The 23,693-nt window shown below is 58.6% G+C and overlaps 1 protein-coding gene across 3 annotated transcripts; it reads left to right on the top strand.

The window, feature by feature from the left end:
- The first annotated feature begins 161 nt into the window (after nt 1-161).
- On the top strand, nt 162-23,693 carry COLEC11 (collectin subfamily member 11). Of its 3 annotated transcripts, none has more exons than XM_070795412.1 (7): nt 162-316; nt 3,873-4,015; nt 11,560-11,631; nt 18,275-18,346; nt 20,695-20,748; nt 22,646-22,741; nt 22,927-23,693. In XM_070795412.1, exons 2-7 carry the CDS (start codon nt 3,898-3,900, stop codon nt 23,316-23,318), a joined length of 804 nt encoding a protein of 267 aa, XP_070651513.1. In that variant the 5' UTR covers nt 162-316; nt 3,873-3,897; the 3' UTR covers nt 23,319-23,693. The 3 variants fall into 3 exon arrangements, with proteins under 3 accessions (XP_070651513.1, XP_070651514.1, XP_019822416.2); XM_019966857.2 differs by lacking the exon at nt 162-316 and adding an exon at nt 498-773; XM_070795413.1 differs by lacking the exons at nt 162-316; nt 11,560-11,631 and adding an exon at nt 492-773.

Below are 23,693 nucleotides of genomic sequence, written 5' to 3'. Positions count from 1 at the left end.
GCTTGCGTTCCCTTCCATGAAATTCCAGTGAGAAGAGGGCTTTTGCGGTCTCATCATGGGTTAGGGCTTCCCAGGTGGCGGCAGTGGTAAAGAACCCCGCCTGCCGATGCAGGGGACATAAGAGACAAGGGTTTGATCTCTGGGTCAGGAAGATCCCCTGGAGGAGGGCGTGGCAACCCACTCCAGTACTCTTGCCTGGAGAATCCCCATGGACAGAGGAGCCTGGCGGGCTACAGTCCATAGAGTTGCAGAGTCAGACACGACAGAAGCGACTCAGCACACACACACGCACAGATTAGGTCTCGGCAAGCAGCAGGTGAGTACTTCATGGTTTTGGAGTGAAACCCACGTGGAAAAAAAATACAGTATGTCAGCCTGTATTCTCTGTGATATCAGGTGATAATTGTCACTCCCCTTTCTGCTCTGCTGCATTCCCACAATACGCATGCTTATTTATTCAAAAGAAAGAAAGAGGAACAGGAAAGATGCATAAAGAAGGGACTGGTGTGGAAGTTTGGGGGGAAGAGTGAGGGGCCCTGAGACCCCGACTTCTCACACGTCCCCGAGTTCCCAAACTCCCTCCTCTGCCTGAGGCTTTGCAAACAGGAAGCCGTTTGCAGATAAGGCTGCAGCCCTTGGACGGAGTGGAGTCGCTGCCCGGCCGCCAGCCAGGCCACTCGCCCAGCGTGCGGGTCTGAGCGCAGCCCCAGCCCGGGGCCCAGGGTCCCCGTGGCCACAGTCAGGACTCCCCCTCCGCCTGGTGTGCGCCTCAGGTAGGGACTCTGCTGGCCCCTCTACAGCCTCGGGGCGGGACGCGGGAGATGCTGGGGCCACGAGGCGTGGCTGCTGGGGGGCACCGGGGGTACCGGGTGCAGGGCGGAGCGGTCTGCTCCAGGTCAGCCTGTCGCAGGGACCAAGGCCGGGATAATTCTCTGGTTCATGGTGGAGACTGCCTGGAGCTGAGCAAGAAGCACTTAGTGTACCAGTTACTAGGAGACCAAGGCAAGCACTGCCAAGCTGACTCAAGGCGGGGAGAAGCAGCTTTTCCTGAGTCCCAGCCAGGTGCGTGCCCCACAGGAGGGGTGCCCAGGAGAACTGCTCCTCTGCTTTCAGTTCAGTTCCGTTCAGTCGCTCAGACGTGTCCAACTCTTTGCGGCCCCATGAAGTGCAGCACGCCAGGCCTCCCTGTCCGTCACCACCTCCCAGAGTTTACCCAAACTCATGTCTGCCCAGCAGCTCCAGGTGGGACTCAGTGACGGGAGTCGGGAGGGGCTGCAGAAGGCAACTGTCAGGACAAGTCAGGTCCCCTTGTGTCGGGTCCTTTTATGATCGGGGAGGGGTCATCCCGCCTCCAGCACTGGGCTGTGCAGTGTCGCAGGGGCACCCACCCACCAGCCGCCTGCCTGCGGGCTGAAGCTGGGCTGCAGTCCTGAAGCTGAAAGCGGACATCTGGGAGCCACCGAGTGTGTGTAACTGGGTTTTCGGTTTGATGGGAAACGTGTTGCCCTGGGAATGAGCAGAGCAGCACCCAAAACTTTCACAGCTCCCCAATTTTATTTACGGTTTTGAACAACCTATATGCCAAATAAGAGAACACACAGATGATTCTCTAAAGTTAGGGAGGGAAAGACGGAAAAGGCCCCTTCTTCCTGCCTTTGGGGTGACGCTGGCCCTGCTGTGGCTGCGAGGATGCCCAGTGTCGCTGCAGGAACAACATGGCGAGTGGGGTGGGGTTTATGCCCCCGAGACCCACGGCGATGCTCTGCAGGCCCTCGAGGTGGCCGGAAGGTGCTGGGCCCGCTGTGGGCGTTTAATGAAAATGGACAACTGAATGTTTGGCTTGCAGGAAGCCACATTTTTTTCATTGCCTGTTTCATTCTTACCATGTATTTCTACTAAAAGTTCCAAATTGAATTTCCTTTCCCCTTCGCAAAGCTGCCTCCTTCACGGAGGGGAGGGTCCCAGTCTCAAGGGCTCTGGCCTCCCGGGTCCTGGCTGGGAGATAAGGGTGTTATTGTTGAAGAGGCGCCAGGAGGAGCTGCAGCTTCCTGGTTTATAAAACAAAATTCCTCTTCTAAGAGGGCAGAAAGGAGCCTGAAGGCTGGGAAACAGGCTCCCACCAGGGTCTGCCCACCCCAACTTCTGCTGGCAGGACCTGCTGGGTGGGTGGGCACAGACACAGGAGTGGGCAGGGGGCCAGGGGATGAGGGAAGGGCTGAGTGGGCCGTCTGCCGCTCAGGGTCCTCCTCCCGCTGCTCCCCTTTCTCGAGACCAAGTCGGAGCAGTTGTTGTTCAGTCACTCAGTCATGTCCGGCTCTTTGCGACCCCATGGAATGCAGCACGCCAGGCCTCCCTGTCCATCACCAATTCCCGGAGTTTCTCAAATTCAAGTCCATTGAGTTGGTGATGCCATTCAACCATCTCATCCTCTGTCGTCCCCTTCTCCTCCCACCTTCAGTCTTTCCCAGCATCAGGATCTTTTCCAGTGAGTCATTTCTTAGCATCAGGTGGCCAAAGTATTGGAGTTTCACCTTCAGCATCAGTCCTTCCAATGAATATTCAGGACTGATCTCCTTTAGGATGGACTGGTTGGATCTCCTTGCAGTCCAAGGGACTCTCCAGAGTCTTCTCCAACACCACAGTTCAAAAGCATCAGTTCTTCGGCACTCAGCCTTTTTTTATGGTCCAACTCTCACATCCATGACTACTGGAAAAACCATAGCCTTGATTATACGGACTTTTGTCGGTAAAGTAATGTCTCTGCTTTTTAATGCGCTATTTAGCTTGGTCAGAGCTTTTCTTCCAAGGAGCAAGTGTGTTTTAAGTGTCAGAGCAATAGGTCTTGCTAAACACCCTGGTAGTCTCCTGACGCAGTTGTTTCTAGCTAGAGAGGATATTCTCGTGCACGCTTTGGATTAAAATAATCTGAACATGGCCTGCATCCCACAAACACCAATAAGCCAGTGTCCATCGACCTGAGCACAAGTGATCTGCCGCTAGAGTGGTGGTTCCCTCTCTCCCCACCCCCGAGCTCCTGTTGAGATGCCTTCTCATCGATGTAAGGAGATAACGGATAAGCCACAGGTGCCTGTAGCAGCATAATGTACATGCATCCTGGAGCGCTACTGTTGACTAAGGGCTTCCCTGGTGGCTCAGCAGTAAAGAGTCCACCTGCAATGCAGGAAACAAGGGTTTGATCCCTGGGTCAGGAAGATCCCCTTGAGGAGGAAAAGGCAACCCACTCCAGTAGTCTTGCCTGGAGAATCCCATGGACAGAGGAGCCTGGTGGGCTACAGTCCACGGGGTCACACAGAGTCGGACACACTGAGCAACTAAGCAAAACAAACTGTTGAGTAAAGCAGGTGAGACCACGCAGTGTGAACCAGGATCCCATGACTGAGAGCCGGGCGCACCAGCCCTGCGCTGTCCAGGAATCCGCTGAGCCGACTTCAGGGCAGGGGGAGCGGGCGGGCTCACAGGTGTGGGGACGGGCCCCTCTGCAGGAGGCAGGGCTGGGGCGGGCACCAGACACTGGGGTCAGGATGCCGTCGTGTGAAGGGGCGGCTCTCCAGCATTTGGTTTTTGACGATGAACACGCCTTTGTGTGTACTGAACCTTAGTTATAAAGAACCAGAAGACGAGAATCTAGAGTAATATGGTCTTCGTTGTCACTGCTGGGCAAAGGGGACGTCTGGGTGGAGGTTTAAGTTGGCACCCGAGTGAGAAAGAGACAGAGGCAGAGAGAGAGAGGGAGAGAGAGAGGGACGCCCCAGAACGAGGGGAGCGGCCCCAGGCAGGCGGCCTGCGCACTGTCACTCACTGTCAGGCTTTCAGAATTCCCGACACTGTTTATTCCTGCCCCCTCCCTCCAGGAGTCAGCGTCCTGCCAGCCTCACCATGAAGCGGGCTCTGGCTCTGATGGGCCTGGCCTTCCTGTGTGTGCTCCGGGCTGGGGCCGCGCAGCAGACAGTGGACGACGCCTGCTCTGTGCAGATCCTCGTTCCCGGCCTCAAAGGTAGAGTCCCCAGGCCTCCCGGGCAGCGTCGCCCATGTGGCAGCTGGTGGGCAGGCGGGTAACCTGGGAAACGCAACCAGGAGGGAGTTCTAAAGAATGCTTTACACAGAGAGCAGTTGTTGTAGGAAGAGTCAGCAGTTTTAAACGGTCCCTTCCGAATCCCAATAAAAATATGCAAATGCACAGAAGTTGGAAGAAAAGCTGGAGGGAGACCCACTGCCGTATCAGCAGCCGTGCTTCTGAGCACAGAGCCCAGGAGGGTGAGGCACGCCTGTCTACAGCTCAGCTTTGTCCACAGATTAAATAGAAAATGGGGGCCGCATCTAGAGTCAGGTATCTGGGTTTACAAGCGAATCTCGAGGGCACTTCTGAGAAGATGCTGTTTCCATCTGCTTCGGGACCATTTCTGCCGCATCCAGATGAGGTGTCTCTGACCTGCACGCTCCACAGGCCCCACAGGGCTTTCTCCCCCACCGGCAGCTGCCCCAGGGACCGGTCGCTTCCTTCAGCAGTGGTCTCTCACCACCTAACACTGTGCTGCGGGCAGTGATGAGCCACTGAACTGCCAGGTGAAGGCCGGTCCGCAGAGAGCTGACCGGCTGTCCTCCCCGCCCCTCCCACACGCACAGGCTGGGCGGGTGCAGTGAGCAAACGCGATGTGAGTTCTCCCACAGAGGGGGTGTGTCGGTGAATCTGCCGAGACCCTGCTCGCCAAGGCTCACCCGCCAGCAGGCAGTCGGACAGGCTCCAAGCGGCAGTGTGGGATGTCTGGGGCCACGGGCTACACGCTGTCACTTAGCCTGCGGTCTGGATTCTGGATCTCGGGGCAGCCTCGTCTCACACGTGTAGTTTCATGCTAGTCTGCCGACATCAAATCGGCAATTCCAGTGGAGAAACTTCCTAGTATGTTTACGAAAGCCCTTGGAAATCTGGGCAGCTGGTTCTTTCTTAGATATCCAGCTTTGCTGAAGGATAACTGGCAAACAGAAGCTGCAGCAGCTATGTGCGGCGAGCTTTGTGATGCTGGATTCTGCAGGCTTCTTGTGAACCGGCCCCAGAGTCACGCTGACGGAGCTGCCCGCACCTCGCCTGGTTACTCTCCGTGGCATGTTCTGACTCAGAACTGCGGGGCCGCGTGAGAGCCTTCTGGGCTGAGAAGGTGCTGACCGGAAGCGAGGAGGGATTCAGTGTTCTGGGCTTTACAGGGCAGGGGTGGGGGGGGCGCGGTGGTAGGCAGCGGGGGAAGAGTGGAGGGGAGATGCTCAGGTCCACGTGCATGCATGCCCCCTGCAGAGCAAGGCTCTGGCATCACAGCAGGGCCCGCCCCCCAGACCTGGGCCACTGCGGCGGGGGAGAGGGGGAGCAGGGGGCAGCTGCGCTCAGCTGGTCCTCACCGCCTGGATCCCCAGCTCACAGCTCCATCTCTGACCTCGCAGGCGCTCTGGGATGCTCCCCGGCTGCAGAGAGCAGGAGGCCCCAGGAGCGGAGAGAGACCTTTCTGACCCTAGGAGGCCCTTCCATGAGGCTCAGGGTCGTGGTGGGGCTGGGACTTCTCCAGCGCTTGGTGTGTAGAGCATCAGCGTCACACCCAGATTCAGGGCACAAGGGACGCCCTGCCGCCCTCTGCCCTCTCCAAGTGGCTTCCCGACCACTGGGTGCTCCAGCCACACAGGGAGCCAGGGAAGGGACGAGGGCTCCGCCGGCCACACCTGCCCAGAATGTGCCCACAAGAGCCTGTGAAAGGTCTGATGACTGCACGCGTGTCAGGAATGGCCTTGGCCAGTGGGGATGGAAGTAAAAACACAATACGGGTCCTGCTTTTAAGATGAAAGAGGAGGTGCGTGGCCTCCCCTTGTCCATTAGACAAACGCCGGGCCAGGCTCAGCCCAAGAGGACGAGTCGGTGCCCATCTCCTTAGAAACGGAGCCTGGAGGCACAGGGGATTTTAAATGCTGCCACCTCCACCGTCCCATGCGGACACCTCCTCCACTGAGTCACAGGGGCTTCAGGTCCTTCTCAGCACGACTCCAGGCAGCCTCCCCCCAACTGGCACTGTGCTCGAGATGAGGTCCGTTTGCAGACCCAAAAATAGCAATCTCTCTTTGCATTCAGAGAGAGTAAGAGCCCTTTCCATTATGGCTGGAACAATGGGGTTGCAGGAAGGAGAATACAAGTGTGTATTAGCAAGCCTGCCACTCAGAGATTTTAAAACAGCATCGTTATTCTGAAGGTTTTATCCAATTGATTGGTCAGTTCAGTTCAGTTGCTCAGTCGTGTCCGACTCTTTGCGACCCCATGGACTGCAGCATCCCAGGCCTCCCTGTCCATCACCAACTCCCGGAGTTTGCCCAAATTCATCTCCATTGAGTCGGTAATGCCATCCAACCACCTCATCCTCTGTCATCCCCTTCTCCTCCTGCCCTCAATCTTTCCCAGCATCAGGGTCTTTTCCAATGAGTCAGTTCTTCCCATCAGGTGGCCAAAGTATTGGAGTTTCAGCTTCAACATCAGTCCTTCCAATGAACACCCAGGACTGATCTCCTTTAGAATGGACTGGTTTGATCTCCTTGCAGTCCAAGGGACTCTCAAGAGTCTTCTCCAACACCACAGTTCAAAAGCATCAATTCTGCAGTGCTCAGCTTTATAGTCCAACTCTCACATCCATACATGAACACTGGAAAAAAATTGATTGCAGGGAGGTTGATAAAACCAGTTAGTTGACTCATACACACACTTGGGCATTTCGCTCTTCTAAAATGTTGCTCCGGCCCGTACCCTCTTCTCCTGCAGTCTCCCGGCCCCTTCCTCCCTAAGCTGGGCACCTCTGCCCTGCGCTTGGCCTGGGGAGGCCTGCCCGCAGGCATTTGCAGCAGGTGTGGTGAGAGCCGAGCCGCTGTGGTCCTCCCCTGGCGGCTGTGGACTCAGCCCGGCGATGCACGGCCTGAATCTACTGACGGGCGTGCCTTCCCGCTCGGGTGGAGAGTCTCCCTGAGTGCGGTCTAGGCGGGGGAGCTCGCGCACGGTCCGCGTGGTGCGCAGGCGCGGGGCGAGCCATACGCACAGGACACGTGGTCTTCCCTTCCGCGAGGCCCGAGGACATATGCACACGGCCGCGGGAAATGAGCAAGACAGCGGAGCGTCAGCCTCTGCTGGTCGAGACACTACAAATATCCGTCATTCAGAACCTGATGTAGCAAATTGGCCCCAGATCAGCGCCCGACAGAGACCCAGCTGTGGGGAAAGGCTCCGGCGTTCCCGGGTGCGTGCGCGTTGCGGGATACGTGTCACGTGTGTGCGGGAGGGGTCAGGAAGACAGTCACCAGCGAGCACACCCCCAGCCCCGCAGGAGCGCAGGCTCTGTGCCCCCAGACAGCAGACTCCATGAATTCAAGCCCTGCTGAACACCAACAGGGCTTGGAAATCGCCTATGTTCCTGGAAGCGCCTCTAGGGCGTGCCTGCAGAGAGGAGGTCAAGGTCAAGGTCACAGGACAGGTGGTCAGGAGCTTCCTGCCGCTGAGTCTCGGGGTCTGGGCTGCCTCCAAGGGTGGGTGGGGAGGGGGGTGAGTCTTTCCAGCGACCCCCAGCACGCCGTGTGCACACGGGTCGTCCCCTCTTCGTCAGAGATGAGGGAGCTAGGTGGGACAGCCTACATGGCCCAGGATGAGGAGGCCCGCGGACTCCAGGTTCTGGACGCCCCACGGCAGGACCTTGAGGAAGGCTGGGGCCTCCATCCACTGGGGGAGGCTTGAAGGGCCTGGAGCCAGAGAGTCACGGGTCAGAGCCTCGGGAGAAGGGCGAGGAGGGGGTTTCTGCCTAGACTCGGGAGAGAAACCCCTCGGAGGAGGGAGGTGCGACGGGGTTCAGGATGGGGGGAGGGGGACACGTTTGTACCCGTGGCTGAGTCACGTCAGTGTACTGCAGAGATCACCACGGTATTGTAAAGTAATTACCCCACAATTAAATTAATTAGAAAAAAGAAAGAAGCCCTACGGGTCCCGCTCCTCAGGAAGCCTTAACTGTGTCCGGCGTCGTCTTATTCCTGTTCCTGTCTCAGCGAGGAGAGTCGGGAAATATGAGGTGACGTTTGGGGCTCTTCAGGCTCTTGCTGACCTTGGATCCTTACTCCCAACCCCTGCTGGATCCTCGGAGACGGCCGTGGAAGTGGGTGGACGCAGGGCAGGAGGCGGCATGACTGACGGCTTTCTCTCCCCGAGGAGGGGCTTGGCAGCCTGTCCTCTCCCCGGGGCTTGGCGGTCCCGGGAGGCGTGGCCTGTCTCTGGCCTGAGTCTTCATCCGTGAAGTGGACACGGTGCCCGCATCACATGGGGCGGCGGGGGGCGGGGGCGAGGTGGTGTTGCTATGGAGATGACTGGAGCGTGTGTGAGCTCTCTGAGTCCATCTTAACAGACGAAAGAAAACCTGGGGGGTTTGCTGGCGCTACTTTTCCAGGATTGTTGAGGCCTCCGTGAGGTCCGGGCTCCCCAGGTGCTCTCAGAGACGCGGACACACCCTCCTCACTGCCCTCCCACAATGCAGGGGGTGCCCTGGTGGGCGCTTCCCTCCCTCAGCCCGGAGGGGCATCTGGTCCCAGCGCCAGCTGCTCCGGGCTCCCCACCCAACATCCCAGACCCCCGGCTCGCGGCTCCTCACCCGCCCAGGTGGTCCTCTCCCCCCACTCCCCACTGGGTTCATCCGCCTGCTTCAGCAGGCCCCCGTCAGAAGCCGGGTCATCGGGGAGGCCCCTTCTGATCTTTGTCTAAATTGCGGGCTTTCGTTGAAAGCCTGCCTCATTTATTCTTGTGGCCCATGTCGCTATTGGGGATTCTACGTCTGTCTAATCCCCATTCACGTGCACACAGGCTCTAAAAATTCCTTTTGCTTGTGTTGTTTGCAGAATTTTCTCTTTACTCCGACGTCCCGTCTGTCACTCTAGCACGTCTGAGTTGTTTCCCCCATTTTTTTCTGCTCCCGCTCCATGGGTGCTCGCTTCACACCCTTCGTGACTTTCCCCAGAGCTGGAAAATCACAGCTATGAAGGCTCGAACGTCTGTTCCCCTTTCCGGAATTCCTGAGTGGTGGATGTGGGGATTTGTGGGGTTTTTTCTTCAACTCCCGACTGGATAACTTCAAAACTGAAACAAAACTTTTCAGCCCTTCATCCAAGTCCTTCTGTCTAATCTTTTGTTTCATAAACTAGCCTTGTCGTTGGCTATTCTGTTGCTCAGCCTGTCTACGTGTGTGTTAAGCCACTTCAGTCATGTCCGACTCTTTGCGACCCCCATGGACTGTCACCCTCCAGGCTCCGCTATCCACGGGATTCTCTAGGCAAGAATACTGGGGTGGGTTGCCATGCCCTCCTCCAGGGCACCTTCCCGACCCAGGGATGGAACCCACATCTTTCTGGATTGGCAGGCAGGTTCTTTACCACTAGTGTTACCTGGGAAGCCCTGTCTATAGAGTAACTGGTTTTGGAAACTCATCTGATGCAGAAGATCCCTAGGTGGTCCTTCTTCACTGCCGTTTGCTCCTGTTCCCTCTCATCTTTGCGGGGATCCTCCGGGTCTCATTTCAGAGCAGGTTCTGGCTGCCCCCCGAGGCCTGCCTCCTGGGTTGTTCCTTCTCCATCACGATGCCGGTGGCCCTGCAGTGTCTGCCAATTCCTGGCGGTAACAGATGAGTCTGTTAGCTGGTTCTTCATGCCGGACTTTCAGTGGTTCTCCCAGTACCATTGCTGTAATGGTTTCCTTCCTTTTTAAAGAGAGAAAGTGAAGTCACTCAGTCGTGTCTCTTTGCGACTCCATGGACTGTAGCCTACCAGGCTCCTCCATCCATGATATTTTCCAGGCAAGAGTACTGGAGTGGGTTGCCATTCCTTTTTGAAAGATAAGAAAAAAATCCCGAGAACTACCCTGCGATTCAAGGGCCCGTGTGTGTGCTGCACATGCTGGTCGCCCTGCGTAGTGGCCCCCGGAACCACCACGGCTGTGCTGGGGTGGCAGTGACACGGCCCCTCAGCTTCCAGGTCTCCTTGGTGCTCACTTTGCTCGTCTCTTTGTTGAATGCTTCCCAGCCCACACACTTCGGGCCAGATGATCGGTTTGGGGAATGTCACTGGGGAGTTGGTAATCTCAGAGAAGACGGCCACCCCGTGAAGGTGCACAGGGGGCGTTCACGCAGGACAGAAGTGCACTCGGACTTGTGCACGCCGGGGAAGGCGCATCAGCCACAGCCACTCCCGGGAGCAGGGGCAGTGGGAGGCTACGTGAGCCGTGATGACTGTGGTGAGGACAGGCTCCCCATCTCCAGAGAAGGGAGACCCACCTTGCGGGGGGTGGGGGGGTGAAGCCTCCTGGAGGGTCCGATGATGAGATGAAACCCCTCCAGGTGGAAGCAGCGTGTGAGAAAGACCTGGGCTCTGTGCACAGGGTTGTGGGGCTTAGAGACGGGATGTTATTTTTAGGGACATTTGGCTGTTGGTGGTTTTGAATCTCCAACCAAGGGAGGTGTCCTGATGGGCTCTGTGTTTTAGGAAGGTTGTTCCGGCCTGGACTGGAGCGGGGACCGGGGCGGGCAGGGGGAGGACTGGATGTTCTGTCAGGACTCCACCCTCGCTCCTGCCACATCCTGACCTGCTCCGGCAGGGTTCTCTACGACCTGTCCCCTGTGCCAAGCTGCGTGAGGGCAGGCTCGTGGTCCACGCACCCCCAGAGCTGCAGAGACACGGCCGGGCATGGGGGCTGCAGAGGGAGACCGGGGGAGCTGGCTTGCCTGTGCACAGTTGGTGGATACTCACTGGCTCAGATGCGTCCCAGTCTTTGGCTCAGATGGTAAAGAGTCTGTCTGCAGTGTGGGAGACCCAGGTTTGATCCCTGGATTGGGAAGATTCCCTGAAGAAGGAAATGGCAACCCACTCCAATATTCTTGCCTGGAGAATCCCATGGATGGAGGAGCCTGGTCAGCTACAGTCCATGGAGTCAGAAAGAGTCAGACACAACTGAGCGACTTCTCTGTCTCTTTGCGACCCCATGGACTGTAGCCCGCTAGCCTTGACGAGGGGGATGGAAAACCAGAAACGACTCAGGGCCTGGGGCTTGGCGTCTGGGCGAGTCGATGTCTCAACGGCAGGAAAGTCCACAGAAGAGACTCACTTCTGGGGGAAACCCTGGGGTCGATTTGGGACGTGCCAAGTATGTGGTACCCAGGAGACTCAACAGACAGCCCAGTTCCCTGTTTCAGTTTTGAACAAAATAAATGAAACAGAACCAGTGGAAAGACTGGGCGCCAGTCTGGAGAGGGGCCGGAGCATTGCTGCAGGGAGAGGGTGGGTGAGGACGCAGAGTCCTGAGAGCAGACCGGGGAGGGAGACCGGCTGGGACGGGGTTGGGGAGCGAGGGTGAAGCCCCTGGGGGCTGGGCAGGAGGGAGGTCGGGGCCTCGGCCGGAGGCACAGACGTGGAGCAGCTTTCTCTGGTTGCTCCCTCCGCACAGAGGCCAGGGCCCAGAGCTCGGCACGAGGTCCTAACGGCCTGTGGCTTCTTCCGCAGGGGATGCTGGTGAGAAGGGGGACAAAGGCGCCCCAGGACGGCCCGGGAGAGTCGGCCCCACGGGAGAGAAAGGTACCGGCCGCCCCTGGCCCCGGGGCACTGCGGGGGAGAAGAGGCGGGGGGTGTGAGTGAGCAGGTGCCCAGGGTACCGGCCGCCCCTGGCCCCGGGGCACTGCGGGGGAGAAGAGGCGGGGGGTGTGAGTGAGCAGGTGCCCAGAGTGCTCTGTAAACAGTGCTCCCGGGTCCTGCCTGCCTGGTGCCAAGAAACAAAGTGCCTCCTGGGAGGCGCACGTCGCGGGACGGCTCAGGGCATGGCGCTCGGCTCTGGCTGGCCCTCACGTGCCAGTGATTGTTACACGCAGGCACAATTATGAGGGTGTGCAAACAGTGATGGAAGCAGTTACATGGTGTGCAGGGGAGAGGGCACAGATTTGGGTGGGCCATGGTGGGGGGCACTCTGTGGCCTCCTGTTTATGGCTGATGGACCCTAGTCATTTTTTGGGGGGTTCTGAAACCCGAGAACGGAAGTCACTTTGAACCTATTCCCTCGTTAGTAAAACGGTGTCGTGTAGCCTGCTTCCTGGGCTGGTGCTGAGGTTCACAGGGAAGCAGCTACACGGTGCATGGCGATGTCAACCAATGTCCCCTTTAGGGTTCACTTACTGCTGCTGCTTTAAAATTTGCAAAGTCCTTAAAAGCGGTGTGTCGAGTGCTCTGTCAACGCTGGGACACTGTCCTGGGAGACCATGCCCTGAGATGCTCTGGCCCGTCCCCAGCCGAGCTCTCAACACTGGTGTCAGGAGGAGGTTGCAGCCACACGGGAAAGGCCATTGTGATTGTCAGCCCTTGCCGTTTGCTCATTCTTTTGAGGTGTGATTTACCCGCCATCGCCTTTTGGGATGTGCCGTCCGTGGCTTTGGCCTATGAAACCCTGATTCCAGGCAAGACCTAGAGCGGTTCTGTCACCACCACCCCTCCGTCAAGCCCAGGAGCCGGTTTTTATTTATTCTCCCGTTACTTGGAACAAATTAATTCAAAAATAAACCGACTATGCTCCTGGCTCAAAGTTCAAAACGTATATTCCCAGGGACTAGCCTCCTTCCTTCCCCACCAGCCACCCTCCCCTCTGACCACCTGTCAGGGTTCTTCATCTTCGCAGAGCTATTTTGGAACGGCCAAGTGAGCTCTGGTCTTCCCTGCTCTGTAGGAGCAGTTGCAAAATGTATGCACCGTCGTGCGTTCTGTTCCTGCTTGTCCGTGCACTTGGAGCTCCATCCACAGGAGGACACACGGGTTTGCTCGCTCCCTCCTGACGACACGGTATACGTGCTTTAGCTGGCTGGTCTCCTGTTACTGCAGGTTTGCAGTTTCCTAGGGCCTTGCTGCAGTGAGTCATCTTTAAATGTCATTCTTAATGTGCATGAGTGGAGCTTGAAGATAAATTCCAGGCATGTAATTGTAGATCGAAATGCTGGTGTCTTTTGAACAAAGGGTCAAATCTGTTCACCCTTTCTTATTGAAGCAAAAGGAGGCCATCCGCCATCACCCTCCCTGCCTCAGAGAGCTGCCAGCCTGGCGGCAGTGAGAGGCTACATCAGTGTGCTTTTTAAAAAAGACGTATTTTCCTCTCTGGCCGCGTCAGGCCTCGCGGGGACGCGGCGGGGCTCTCGTTGCAGCGCAGACTCTCTAGTTTCGGCCCGCTGCCTTAGTTGCCCTGAGGCGTGTGAGATCCTAGGTGTCTGACCGGGAACTTTTTTGTTAGTTGCTGAGAAAGTGTGAGGGATTCCCTCCAGATGTCCAGAATGTCCCATGGGTGTCCAGTCTCCCTGGTGTGCACCGTTTTCCCCATGGGACCCCTTCCTTCCCCTCTCCGCTGGCTCCTGACTGGAGTCTTCCCATCCCATCAAGGACCCGGCCGTTGGAAGGCCCTCAGTCAGTTGTCTGGGAAACATCTGGAAGGAGTGCGTCTGAAATCTGTGGGTGGCCTGTCTGAGGGCCGGGGTGACTGTGCGGGGACCTGCCCCTCCCCAGGTTCCAGGGAGGGGGGTGGTCTGTGCCGAGGCATCTGGCCACGCTGGGCTGAGTTCCCCCTGCTGCCCTCTGGGCAGACGCTCTACCTTGAGATGCTCCTCCAACCAGAAGGACCAGCTGGGCTTATGCAGCTTCAGCTTTGGTTTGGGGGGCGGCCGAGGTGGGTAAGATTGGCAGCCGGTGCCAGGGGGTGGGTTGGATGGGACCGCGGCACCCTGTCCCTGGCGCCCTTCTCAGCTCAGCTTCCATGGAGGGCCGGCTGGGTCGATGTGGGGCTGCTGCAGGCGGGGGCCTGCCACTTTGGCTGGCATGCCATGTGTTGGGGGTGGTCTCTGGTCACACAAGGAGCAGCCCCCCTGCTGGCAACTCAAAGCAGCTGCAGCAGAAAGTGCCTGCAAGCTACTGGCTGGCTTTTTTGGAAGAACAAAGACAGCCCATGCGCTGCGGCAGAACCCACCCCCCCCCCCCTCCCCCCCCCCCCTCCCCCCCCCCCGCTCCCCCACCGTTGTCGGGATCCTTCATTGGAATGCGAGTCCTGCCCGCACTTCCCACACGAGCTGTGCTTGCTGACACCACCTGCTAAACGCGTGTCGTCTCAAGCCCCCAGACACGCAGCTAAGAGGCCGCCCGCCGGCCCCCAAGCGCAGGAGCTGGGCCCTCCCGGTGCGGGAGGGTGGAGGGCGATCCCGCCCATCATCAAGCCCCCAGACACGCAGCTAAGAGGCCGCCCGCCGGCCCCCCAAGCGCAGGAGCTGGGCCCCTCCCGGTGCGGGAGGGTGGAGGGCGATCCCGCCCCTGATGGGCTTTCTAGGCGCTGGAATGTGTGTGTCATCCCCGTTAAAAATCGCTGAGGAAGCAGGTTGCCAAGTGCTCTTTCTGCCCTGTCTCCTCTTCAAAGGACCGTGTGAGATCTTCATTAAAATTAATGAGGATCGCCAGCCCGCTGCGAGCCCCGTCCCCGTGCGTGTCCAGAGGACAATGTGCGCAGTGCCCGTCTCATTAGCGGAGGGGACGGGCTCCCTGTAGGCGCCACCGCCAGCTCCGGAGGCATGGAAGGACAGGGTCTGAGTGTGTCCAGTGTGTTCCCAGGACGGGGGAGTTTGCTTTTTGTCCTAAAGGACTCGAGAGGGGGCAGAAGGCAGTGGGCTCTTGTTGCGTCCAGTCCCCGCCGGGTTGGCAGTCACCCGGCTTTTCTGCTGCTTCTGGTTAACCATGGGTGTGGATCTGTCAGGGGACCCAGTGGCTCTCGCCTCTTTCTTCTCCAGCAAACCCCACAGAGAGAATATTCCTTGAGGAGTGGCAGCCCACACCCCAAAGGTCTCGCATGCATGCGCAGGGTCACACTGCAGGACCTGCTGGGCTCCTGCTCCCAGGTTCCAGCCCAAGTGCATCGAGGATGACAGCGTTGCAGGGTGTGTGTTTACGTTTGCGTGTCTGGATGTGTTGTCCGTGCGTGTGTGCATGTTTGAGTGTCGACATGTGTATGGATGTGGGTGCATGTGTGCATCATGCACACACATGCACAGGCATGTATACGTGCACACTCGCACGAATGCGTGTGCACATGTATATGTGTTAGTATACATGTGTGCACACATGTAACAGGCACATGTGTGTATGTGTATACACACGTGTAATATAGATGTGTGTACACACATGTGTAATATAGATGTGTGTACACGTGTGTGATATAGATGTGTGTACACGCGTGTGATATAGATGTGTGTGTACACGCGTGTGATGTAGATGTGTGTGTGCATGCGTGTGATGTAGATGTGTGTACGCACGCGTGTGATGTAGATGTGTGTACGCACGCGTGTGATGTAGATGTGTGTACGCACGCGTGTGATGTAGATGTGTGTACGCACGCGTGTGATGTAGATGTGTGTACGCACGCGTGTGATGTAGATGTGTGTGTACACGCGTGTGATGTAGATGTGTGTGTGTACACGTGTGTGATGTAGATGTGTGTGTGTACACGTGTGTGATGTAGATGTGTGTGTGTACACGTGTGTGATGTAGATGTGTGTGTGTGTACACGTGTGTGATATAGATGTGTGTGTGTGTACACGTGTGTGATATAGATGTGTGTGTACACGTGTGTGATATAGATGTGTGTGTGTACACGTGTGTGATATAGATGTGTTGTGTGTACACGTGTGTGATATAGGTGTGTGTGTACACGTGTGTGCGCACATGAGTTGCCCAGCACCACCACTGCCCGCAGCAGCACCCACAGGTGGTGGCTGTTGTCACTCTGCCCTCCGGGAGCCTGATGTGTGGGAACCGTGTAGGGCAGGGTGCTGGTCGTGCTGGCCAGGGCGACCCCTCACTTGGGGCCCAGCTTCCCCCAGGGCCCAGCCTTCTGCACAGAGGCCCTCTTGTGAGGCCACCAGGCTGGGAGCAGGCCAGGGCCTGCTCCGGCTCTGGGGCCTTGGAGTCACTCTGCGATGTGTTAAATTGTAGATTCCGGTGTGTGAGGTGGTGTGCCCAAGGCTCTGTGTGTCTGGGTGGGTCCAGGCGGGGTCAGATGACAAGGGGAGTTCAGCCAGGGCCAGGGCCCAAGTTCTGAGCGCCTCGCACACGGCTCCTCCGGGGCAGGTGGGCAGCGTCGTGTGCCCAGCGTCTCAGACCACAAGGAGAACGTTATTATCACACTGTTTGGAGAGAGTCGACTTTGAGGGCCCAGATGCAGGGCTGACTGACCCCCAGCCTTGGCTTGCACAGGCGGGCTCCTGCACCTCCAGCCTTCTCGCACCCCCAAAACCCCAGGGGTCCCCAAGCCTGGTTCTGGGACCAGGATGCAGACCAGCATCTGCATCGCCTGGGAGCTTGGGGACACCCCTCCCAGACCTGCGGAGTCCCCCCTGGGGTGGGTCCAGCCATACGTGGTGACAAGCCCCCGGGGGCCTCTCCCCGGATCTGCAGACCCACAGTGCCTTCACTGCCCTTGGCCTTGGGCTCCAGGCCCGCCTCCATTCCCTGCCCCATGAGCCGCTAGTGTCCGACCGTCTGATTGTCCATATCCGTACCTGGTTTCTTAGAGCTCCCTACAGCAGGGACCACCTCCCACACTCCTCCAAGAGCAGGAGCTAGACACAGACATGCTGGGGACAGGAGCCCGGTGTCAGTAGCAGCCTTGAATTAGTGGTGAAGTTCGGCTGTGCAATTCACAGACGGGCTGAACGCCAGGGGCTCTGCAGTCATCCTCAGGTTATGACTTATTTACAACAGCAGGGTGTGTGCTAGACCCTGACTGCGTCCTTCAGCAGATGAACTGAATCATTACTTGATCGACTGCTAAGCTGGAAGGTTTTGTGTGTGGGGGGAGGCGGGGGAGGAGGCATTTCACCAGATTGTTCCTGATGGAGGTGCTTCCCCTCCAGGCCCTCCTCCCAGCCTCCCCGCCTCTCCTATCTGCTTGGGGTGGTAGGGGCCATCTCGGGGGAGCAGAGGGCTGGGCAGGTGTTGTTCCGAGCGCCCCGCTGCAGGGGTCTCGGGAGATGTGAGCCTCAGCTTGTAGGAGCTCTGCACTCGGTCCTTACCTTTTCTAGTTGGACTCTTCTTGGCAAACAGCAGACTCCAGGTGACAGGCCCGCGCTCACACCCGACCTACCCCAATGTGACCCAGGCTCCTCTGCGGTGGTGGGTCTTCTGAGTGAGGCAGCGCATTCCCCAGGCAGGAGGTTGCTCCCCGGGCTCCAGCGGCCCGCCCCTCTGCAGTGGAGCCCTCGTGCTGGGACCCATCCGCCCCGTCCACACTGTAGGTGAAGTCTTTTGACTCTGTGTGTCTGCCCTCCCGTCTGCAGCTGTGGTTGGGCAGGTGGTCTCCGAGACCTCCAGCTGCTCTGGGCATGGGTCTTCATGGGGCTGCTGGTGGAGCCCAAGTTTAATCTAATTTAGCGGATCTGCACGTCCCCTAAGGAGGCCATGGCAACTGTCCCAGTGGACCCTGCTGGTCAATGAGGAAACAGTGTGAAAACCAGCCGAACCACCCCAAGAGGCCCCCGTGCCTCTCCTGTTACAGTACTCGTTACTGAGGTTAGAGCCACCTTCTCCAGCAGATGCTGAGCTCTGTTGCTCCTGTGTCCCCCCAGCATCATGCAGGGCATATGGTGTCTGGGGCAGGAGCTCGCCTCGTGGCTGGACCGGGGACCTAACCCTGGGAACCTGGTCTGTGCAATGAACCCGTCCTGTAATAAACACAAGCGCGTCCGTGCACGCGCTCTGCCCCCGACCCCTCCTCCTTGTGCGGATCTGAGCCGGCCCTGGTTGGACTGGGGGCATGTTAGACGGGTGGCTCTGGGCGGCGTGTTTCCGTCTCCACTGTGGTTCAGCCCTCAGCCTGCATTCTGTCCTGTGACCTTGACCTGGTCTGAGCTGGGGCAACATCACAGAGGTAGGACTTGCCTGCTGGCTGCAGTGCTCGGTCTGAGGCTTGGTTGAGTGGAGGACATCGGGGTGTGCGAGGAGGCCTCTGCCGTTCCGTAGCGTGCAAGACTTAGGGGAGGGAAATACCTCAGCAGGTGACATGAGTAACCCTCCGGGGTCAGTTGACCCCACGACCTTGGAGAATTTTGTGCGTGGCTGTGTGTGCATGCGTGTTCCGGGGGATGGCGTGCCTACCCGTTACCTGTACACGTTACCCGTGCCTTGGCTGACCGTGATCTCGTTGTTTCCGCAGGAGACGTGGGCGACAAGGGACAGAAGGGCGGCGTGGGGCGCCACGGGAAGATCGGCCCCATTGGCTCCAAAGGTATTTCACTCGCACCTCTGGCTCACGTTCCCTCGCAGGCTCCCCACTGGGTGCTTGGAGAGCAGCGGGTGGGCGTGTTTATCGTGTGTGCTTTACACGTGATCGGGTCTGCCCTGATGTTTAGGTTTTGGGAGTGATCAGACTTGACTGGGTGCCACCAGGCAGGGGTGCCCCCACCCTGCAGGGCTCACGAGCTGCCCGGGCTCGGGGGACAATCAGGAGACCCGTTTGAGCAGCGGAAGGACCGTGTTCTGGATACACGGTGTGTCCACCTCTAGTTCGGTGGCTCAGACTTCCTGAGATGAGCACAGGGGAAGCAGCATCAGTGCCCATGTCATCCCCTTTGACCTGCACGACCCTGGAGGCTGGGCTTGGACGACGAGGCCCAGGGCAGTCAAGGGGTGGCTCGGCCTCAGCTCTGCCCCCTCCACCCTCTGTCGGCAAATGATTTCTGAGCCCCTGGCTTATCTGCACCTCTGCTGGCCCCCGGGGCTCATGATGGGGCAGGCAGGCCCCCAGTCCCATGGAGGCTCCCCACAGGTCTTGTCGCGGGTGCTGGCGGCAGGAGACCAAGGCTGGGGGGCCTGGAAGGCTGCAGGGGCTCTGCCGAGTGGGCACACCATCCATCACAGTCCTGGCCAAGGAGCCCTTCCTGCCAGGGCCAGGCTGGGCCAGGGCAGGTCCCTGTGGCCCCCATCAGGAGAGACCACCTAGACACACTCATGGCTCTAAGCCCCAGATGGGGTGATGGGGCACAGTCCCCAGGCCCCACGCTGGGGACGGGGACTGTCCCCAAAGCGCCTCTGCCCCTAGCAAATCCGCAGGGAGCCCCTGCCCTGGGGATTCGTCACGGAGCACACACATGTGTGTGACACAGAGGAGGGTACGACTGCTTCCGGAAAACTTTAAAAAGTGGTGGTAAAACGTTGGTAACATAAACTCCATCACTTTCAGCGTCCAGTTCAGCACCACTAAGTTCACTGCCGTGATGTGCAGCCGCCACCGCTGTATACGTATTTCCAAAATGCTTTCGTTACTCCAAAGAGAAACTCTGTCCTCATGAAGTAGTAACTCCCTCTCCCCTCCAGCCCCAGTAACCGCTTATCTGCGTTCTGTCTGTGAACTTGCCCACGTAGGTAGTTCACATACCTGGAGTCACACACTCTTTGTGCGTTTGTATCTTATTTCACTGCTACGATGCTTCCGAGGTTCATCTCCGCTGCAGCAGGCGTCAGGACCTCCTCCCCTCATAGGCTGAACAATGTTCTGTTGCGTGGATGGACCACGTTGTACTTGCCCCTTCATCTGCTGCGGGTCGATGGAGGGGTTTCTGCCTTTCAGCCATTGTGCAAAAGGCAGTGGGTGTTGCCTACGAGTAGGGGTGTACATGCTTGTAACACACAGCATGTGCTCTGGGTACATGTCAGAGTCTCACGGGGGACAGCTTGCCCTGGGGGTACTCGGTGGGCTCAGCTTACCTGAGCTTCCGTGTCTCTGAGGCTGCCATGCCTGGGCCCTTGTCAGGCTGAACCCAAGTCATTTGCAAGCTCCTGATGCTGATAAACAAAGGCACCAGCAGGGTGGAGCCTGCCGAGCTCTCCATCCCCATCAGACAGAACACGGGTCTCCAGGGACACGCACTTCACTGTCCCTTCACTGCCCCCCGGTCAGTGGGGGTGCTTACGTGCTCTCGGGGGAAGAAAGATATGCTTTAGTGACATCCCTGTGATTTAAACATAAATATCCATCGTCTAACTTCAAAGCAGCTAGAAGCTCTGTCTCCATGGCTTTCTCTGATCCCCTTGTTTCATAAGTTGGGAGAAATGGAGGGTCAGAGTGGCTGAGTGGCATGTCCTGTCCACAGAAGGCTGGCGCCCAGGTGTCCATGGTGACACCTCGCTGCCTCCCAGAGAGGGTCGGGGAGGCCCTCATTTTGACTCTGCTTGGCTGGGTAACCCATAAGGTCCATTCATCTCTGAGTTCACATGTTCTACTTGGGTTCTCTTGCTGTGATGAGGGACTTGGACAGGACTGGCACTGAGCCCAAGATTTCCTGAGATGATGGATGTTCTAGGAAACATGCTGGCTTTCCAGGATCGACGTGAAGAATGGTTGTCTGGTAACCTCTCAAGTCCCATGCTGTGTGTGTGTTCCCGGTCATGTAAGCAGAGCCTGGAGAAGCGATCGCCGACAGACTGTGCCTCCCTACAGTTCACTGCGGGAGTAGGGACCGGGAGAAACCCCAGGCACTGCCCATGGAAGAATGAACGCTGTCGCCTGGACAGTCTGAGCTCATGAAACACGCCCCGGCCCTGCTTGGTGACTTTGGCCTTGCTTCTCTTTTGCAGGTGAAAAAGGAGATTCTGGTGACATAGGACCCCCTGGCCCTAACGGAGAACCAGGTATGGCATAAAGAGTCCAAGGATTTATTAAACGTGTGTTCAAACTGCACTTTTAAAACATATAAATCATGACAGCACGCTTCAAGGGGCTGGAAAGCAGCACAAGTACCTGCCCTCCCCTCCCCAGGTGTCGCTCCCTCTGTGGACTCCTTCAGTGTTCGGTTTCCTCCCGCCTGAACGTGTCCCTGTCCTGCTTAGGGCCGTGGTCTGCCTGCCGACTGCATGTGGTCCCAGCTCCTCATTCGGCTCAGACACAGGGGTCCTTTCCTAATGCGTCTCTGGGGAGCTACTTGCTCTGAGCACCCGGCTTCTTTGAAAAGCATGTCTGCACCTTCTGGTTCTGCTCTTTCTGGAGTCCTTGCAGGAGACTCCCCAGGGGACCCCAGCCCAGCTCGTCCCTGCCGGCCACCCCTCCTGGGGGCTGCGGAGGCCCGGCTGCGGGCAGACCCGTCCTCTCTGTCAGCGTCCTGTCACCCCCACTTCCCCTCTCTCCCCGGAGGAGCCCCTCTGCTGCCCCCGCTTCCTTCTCCAGGAGGAGCCGCCCGCCCCCACCCCCCTCACTGGCCAGCCCACTGCCCAGCTCGCGCCTCCAGCGTCCCTGCCGCGTTCACGTTGTCCACACACAGCCTCCCCCACCCCTGCCGGACTGTCCCTGCGGTCACCCGCTTCGGCTGTCCTGTTTCCCGTCCCTGCCACGCCCTCCCTCGGCTCTCGCGGCAGCTCAGACCCGTTGCTGAGACCCCCTCCTGGCGGGTCTGCACCTGCCGGTCCTTGTCTGTCCCCCCACCCCCCTGCCGGTGACGCAGGAGACACCTCACAGATTCTGGATGAGGTGGGAACGCGGTGTCCGCGTCCCAGGGGCGGCCCCTGTGCGCGCTGAGGGGCCCATCGGGTGGACAGCGGGCCCAGCCCTCCAGCTCGGCCCTCAGAGACCTTGAAGACACGTCTCAGAGAAAGTTCCCTCAGAGCGAACCCACCCAGGCGCGGTGGTGCCAGGTGCCCCGGGATGAGGGCGCCCTGTGGGTGGTAGGGGTGTTCGGGCTCTCGGTGATAAAGGGTGGCTGGGAGTCTGGATGACGGGCCAGACACCGAAGCTGACGATCAGACTGCGACGGTGGGCTGAGCGCTCATGCGGCGGAGTCCTCAGGAATGGGGAGAAGTCCTGCGGCTGGGCGGAGCCGCTGGTCGGCTGGGCAGGGGGTGCGGAGCCGCGGGTGGGTGGACGGGGCCGCCGGAGGGCCGAGCCGCGGGTGGGCGGGGCCGCTGGTGGGTGGGCGGAGCCGCCGGAGGGCCGAGCCGCGGGTGGGCGGGGCCGCGGGTGGGTGGGCCGAGTCGCGGGGGTGGCGGGCGGAGCCGGCAGCCGGTCCTGATCTAGAGCGGATGCTGGAGCCAGGTGTGTCTCCAGGTGTGCCTCCACATGCGACTCGCCTAGGACGCTGTGACAGCCAAGTGACATTCCGAGAAGGCTCCTTACCCCGTGGAGCTCCTCAGGGCACGAAGATTAGGGTCCTCTTGAGAGTCCGGGAGGAGACCACGCGTGGGTGACCAAACATCGCCCCAGGGCTCCAGCTCCACCACACTTCTCAAACGTCTCGTCTTCTCTCCCCCGCCCCCGAAACACGGTCCAGACATCCTCCCGCGGTGACGGTCACGACCCCCACTGTCGCCCACCCCGTGTCACTTCTGCACCCCACTGATTCCTTACTACGGTGACCAGAGCGAGACTGAGAAACTCGGACCTGACTCGGGCGCCCCTGTTGCTGACCTCCCACCGCTCCTCGCCTTTAGGGTCAAGTCTCGCTCACAGCCTGGACGGCCTGCGTGTCTGCTGCATCACGTCGGTGCTTTGGGGAGGGGGCTCATCTCCTAACATGCTGGCCGTGGTCTCCATCCGCAGGCATCCCGTGCGAGTGCAGCCAGCTGAGGAAGGCCATCGGGGAGATGGACAACCAGGTCACCCAGCTCACGGCCGAGCTGAAGTTCATAAAGAACGGTACGTGCTTCCGGGCACCTTCCTGCTCCGGGGCCTCCCCCAGCCCTGCCCCGTGAAATGCTGGCTGCGGGGGTGGTTTCCGTGGGCCCGGCCGGGACTCTGTGTCTGCCCCCACTGCACGGTGCGCTGGGTCGGTGCTCCGTTCGGGGACCTCTGGCGCTCACCCTGCAGCCCTGTCGTCGCAGCCGTTGCCGGGGTGCGCGAGACGGAGCAGAAGATGTACCTGCTGGTGAAGGAGGAGAAGCGCTACCTGGACGCGCAGCTGGCCTGCCAGGGCCGGGGCGGCACACTGAGCATGCCCAAGGACGAGGCCGCCAACGCGCTGCTGGCCGCCTACATCACGCAGGCCGGCCTGGCCCGCGTCTTCATCGGCATCAATGACCTGGAGAGGGAAGGCGCGTTCGTCTACGCGGACCGCTCGCCGATGCAGACCTTCAGCAAGTGGCGCAGCGGGGAACCCAACAACGCCTACGACGAGGAGGACTGCGTGGAGCTGGTGGCCTCAGGGGGTTGGAACGACGTGGCCTGCCACCTTACCATGCACTTCCTCTGCGAGTTCGACAAGGAGCACGTGTAGGGGGCCCTGCCCTGCAGCCCCTGCACCTCCAGTGTCTGAAAGGAAAAACAAGTGTTTCTGGATATTATTCCTGAAGAACTTAAAGTTTTACAACTTTAAGTAGCCAAAATGTTATGTAATTATTACTCAGAATTGCTCTTGGCTTTGTCCAAAGTATAAAATAGCTTCTTTAATTATTACAACAGTTAAGTACAAACAATGGTAGTGAGGTCATAAAGGACTATATATGGAAAAGCATCCTCTTGCCTTTGATCAATGCTTCTGTAAATTATATTAAAATATAAGTTCCTTTTCTTTGTTAATCAAGTAGAGACAGCTTTGCTTTGCTGCAAACCCAGATTTCAAGAACAAGAGAAATAAAGGCTCTGAATCTGA

The sequence above is a fragment of the Bos indicus genome, chromosome 8, assembly GCF_029378745.1.
Source record: "Bos indicus isolate NIAB-ARS_2022 breed Sahiwal x Tharparkar chromosome 8, NIAB-ARS_B.indTharparkar_mat_pri_1.0, whole genome shotgun sequence".
Lineage (NCBI taxonomy): Eukaryota > Metazoa > Chordata > Mammalia > Artiodactyla > Bovidae > Bos > Bos indicus.
This window is presented reverse-complemented; position numbering and strand designations above follow the sequence as displayed.

Coding starts and splice junctions, on each gene's coding strand:
- COLEC11 (XM_070795412.1), top strand. CDS start 3,898: ATGAAGCGGGCTCTGGCTCTGATGGGCCTGGCCTTCCTGTGTGTGCTC. Junction 11,632..18,274: donor CGGCCCCACGGGAGAGAAAG/GTACCGGCCGCC, acceptor TTGTTTCCGCAG/GAGACGTGGGCGACAAGGGA. Junction 22,742..22,926: donor GCTGAAGTTCATAAAGAACG/GTACGTGCTTCC, acceptor CTGTCGTCGCAG/CCGTTGCCGGGGTGCGCGAG.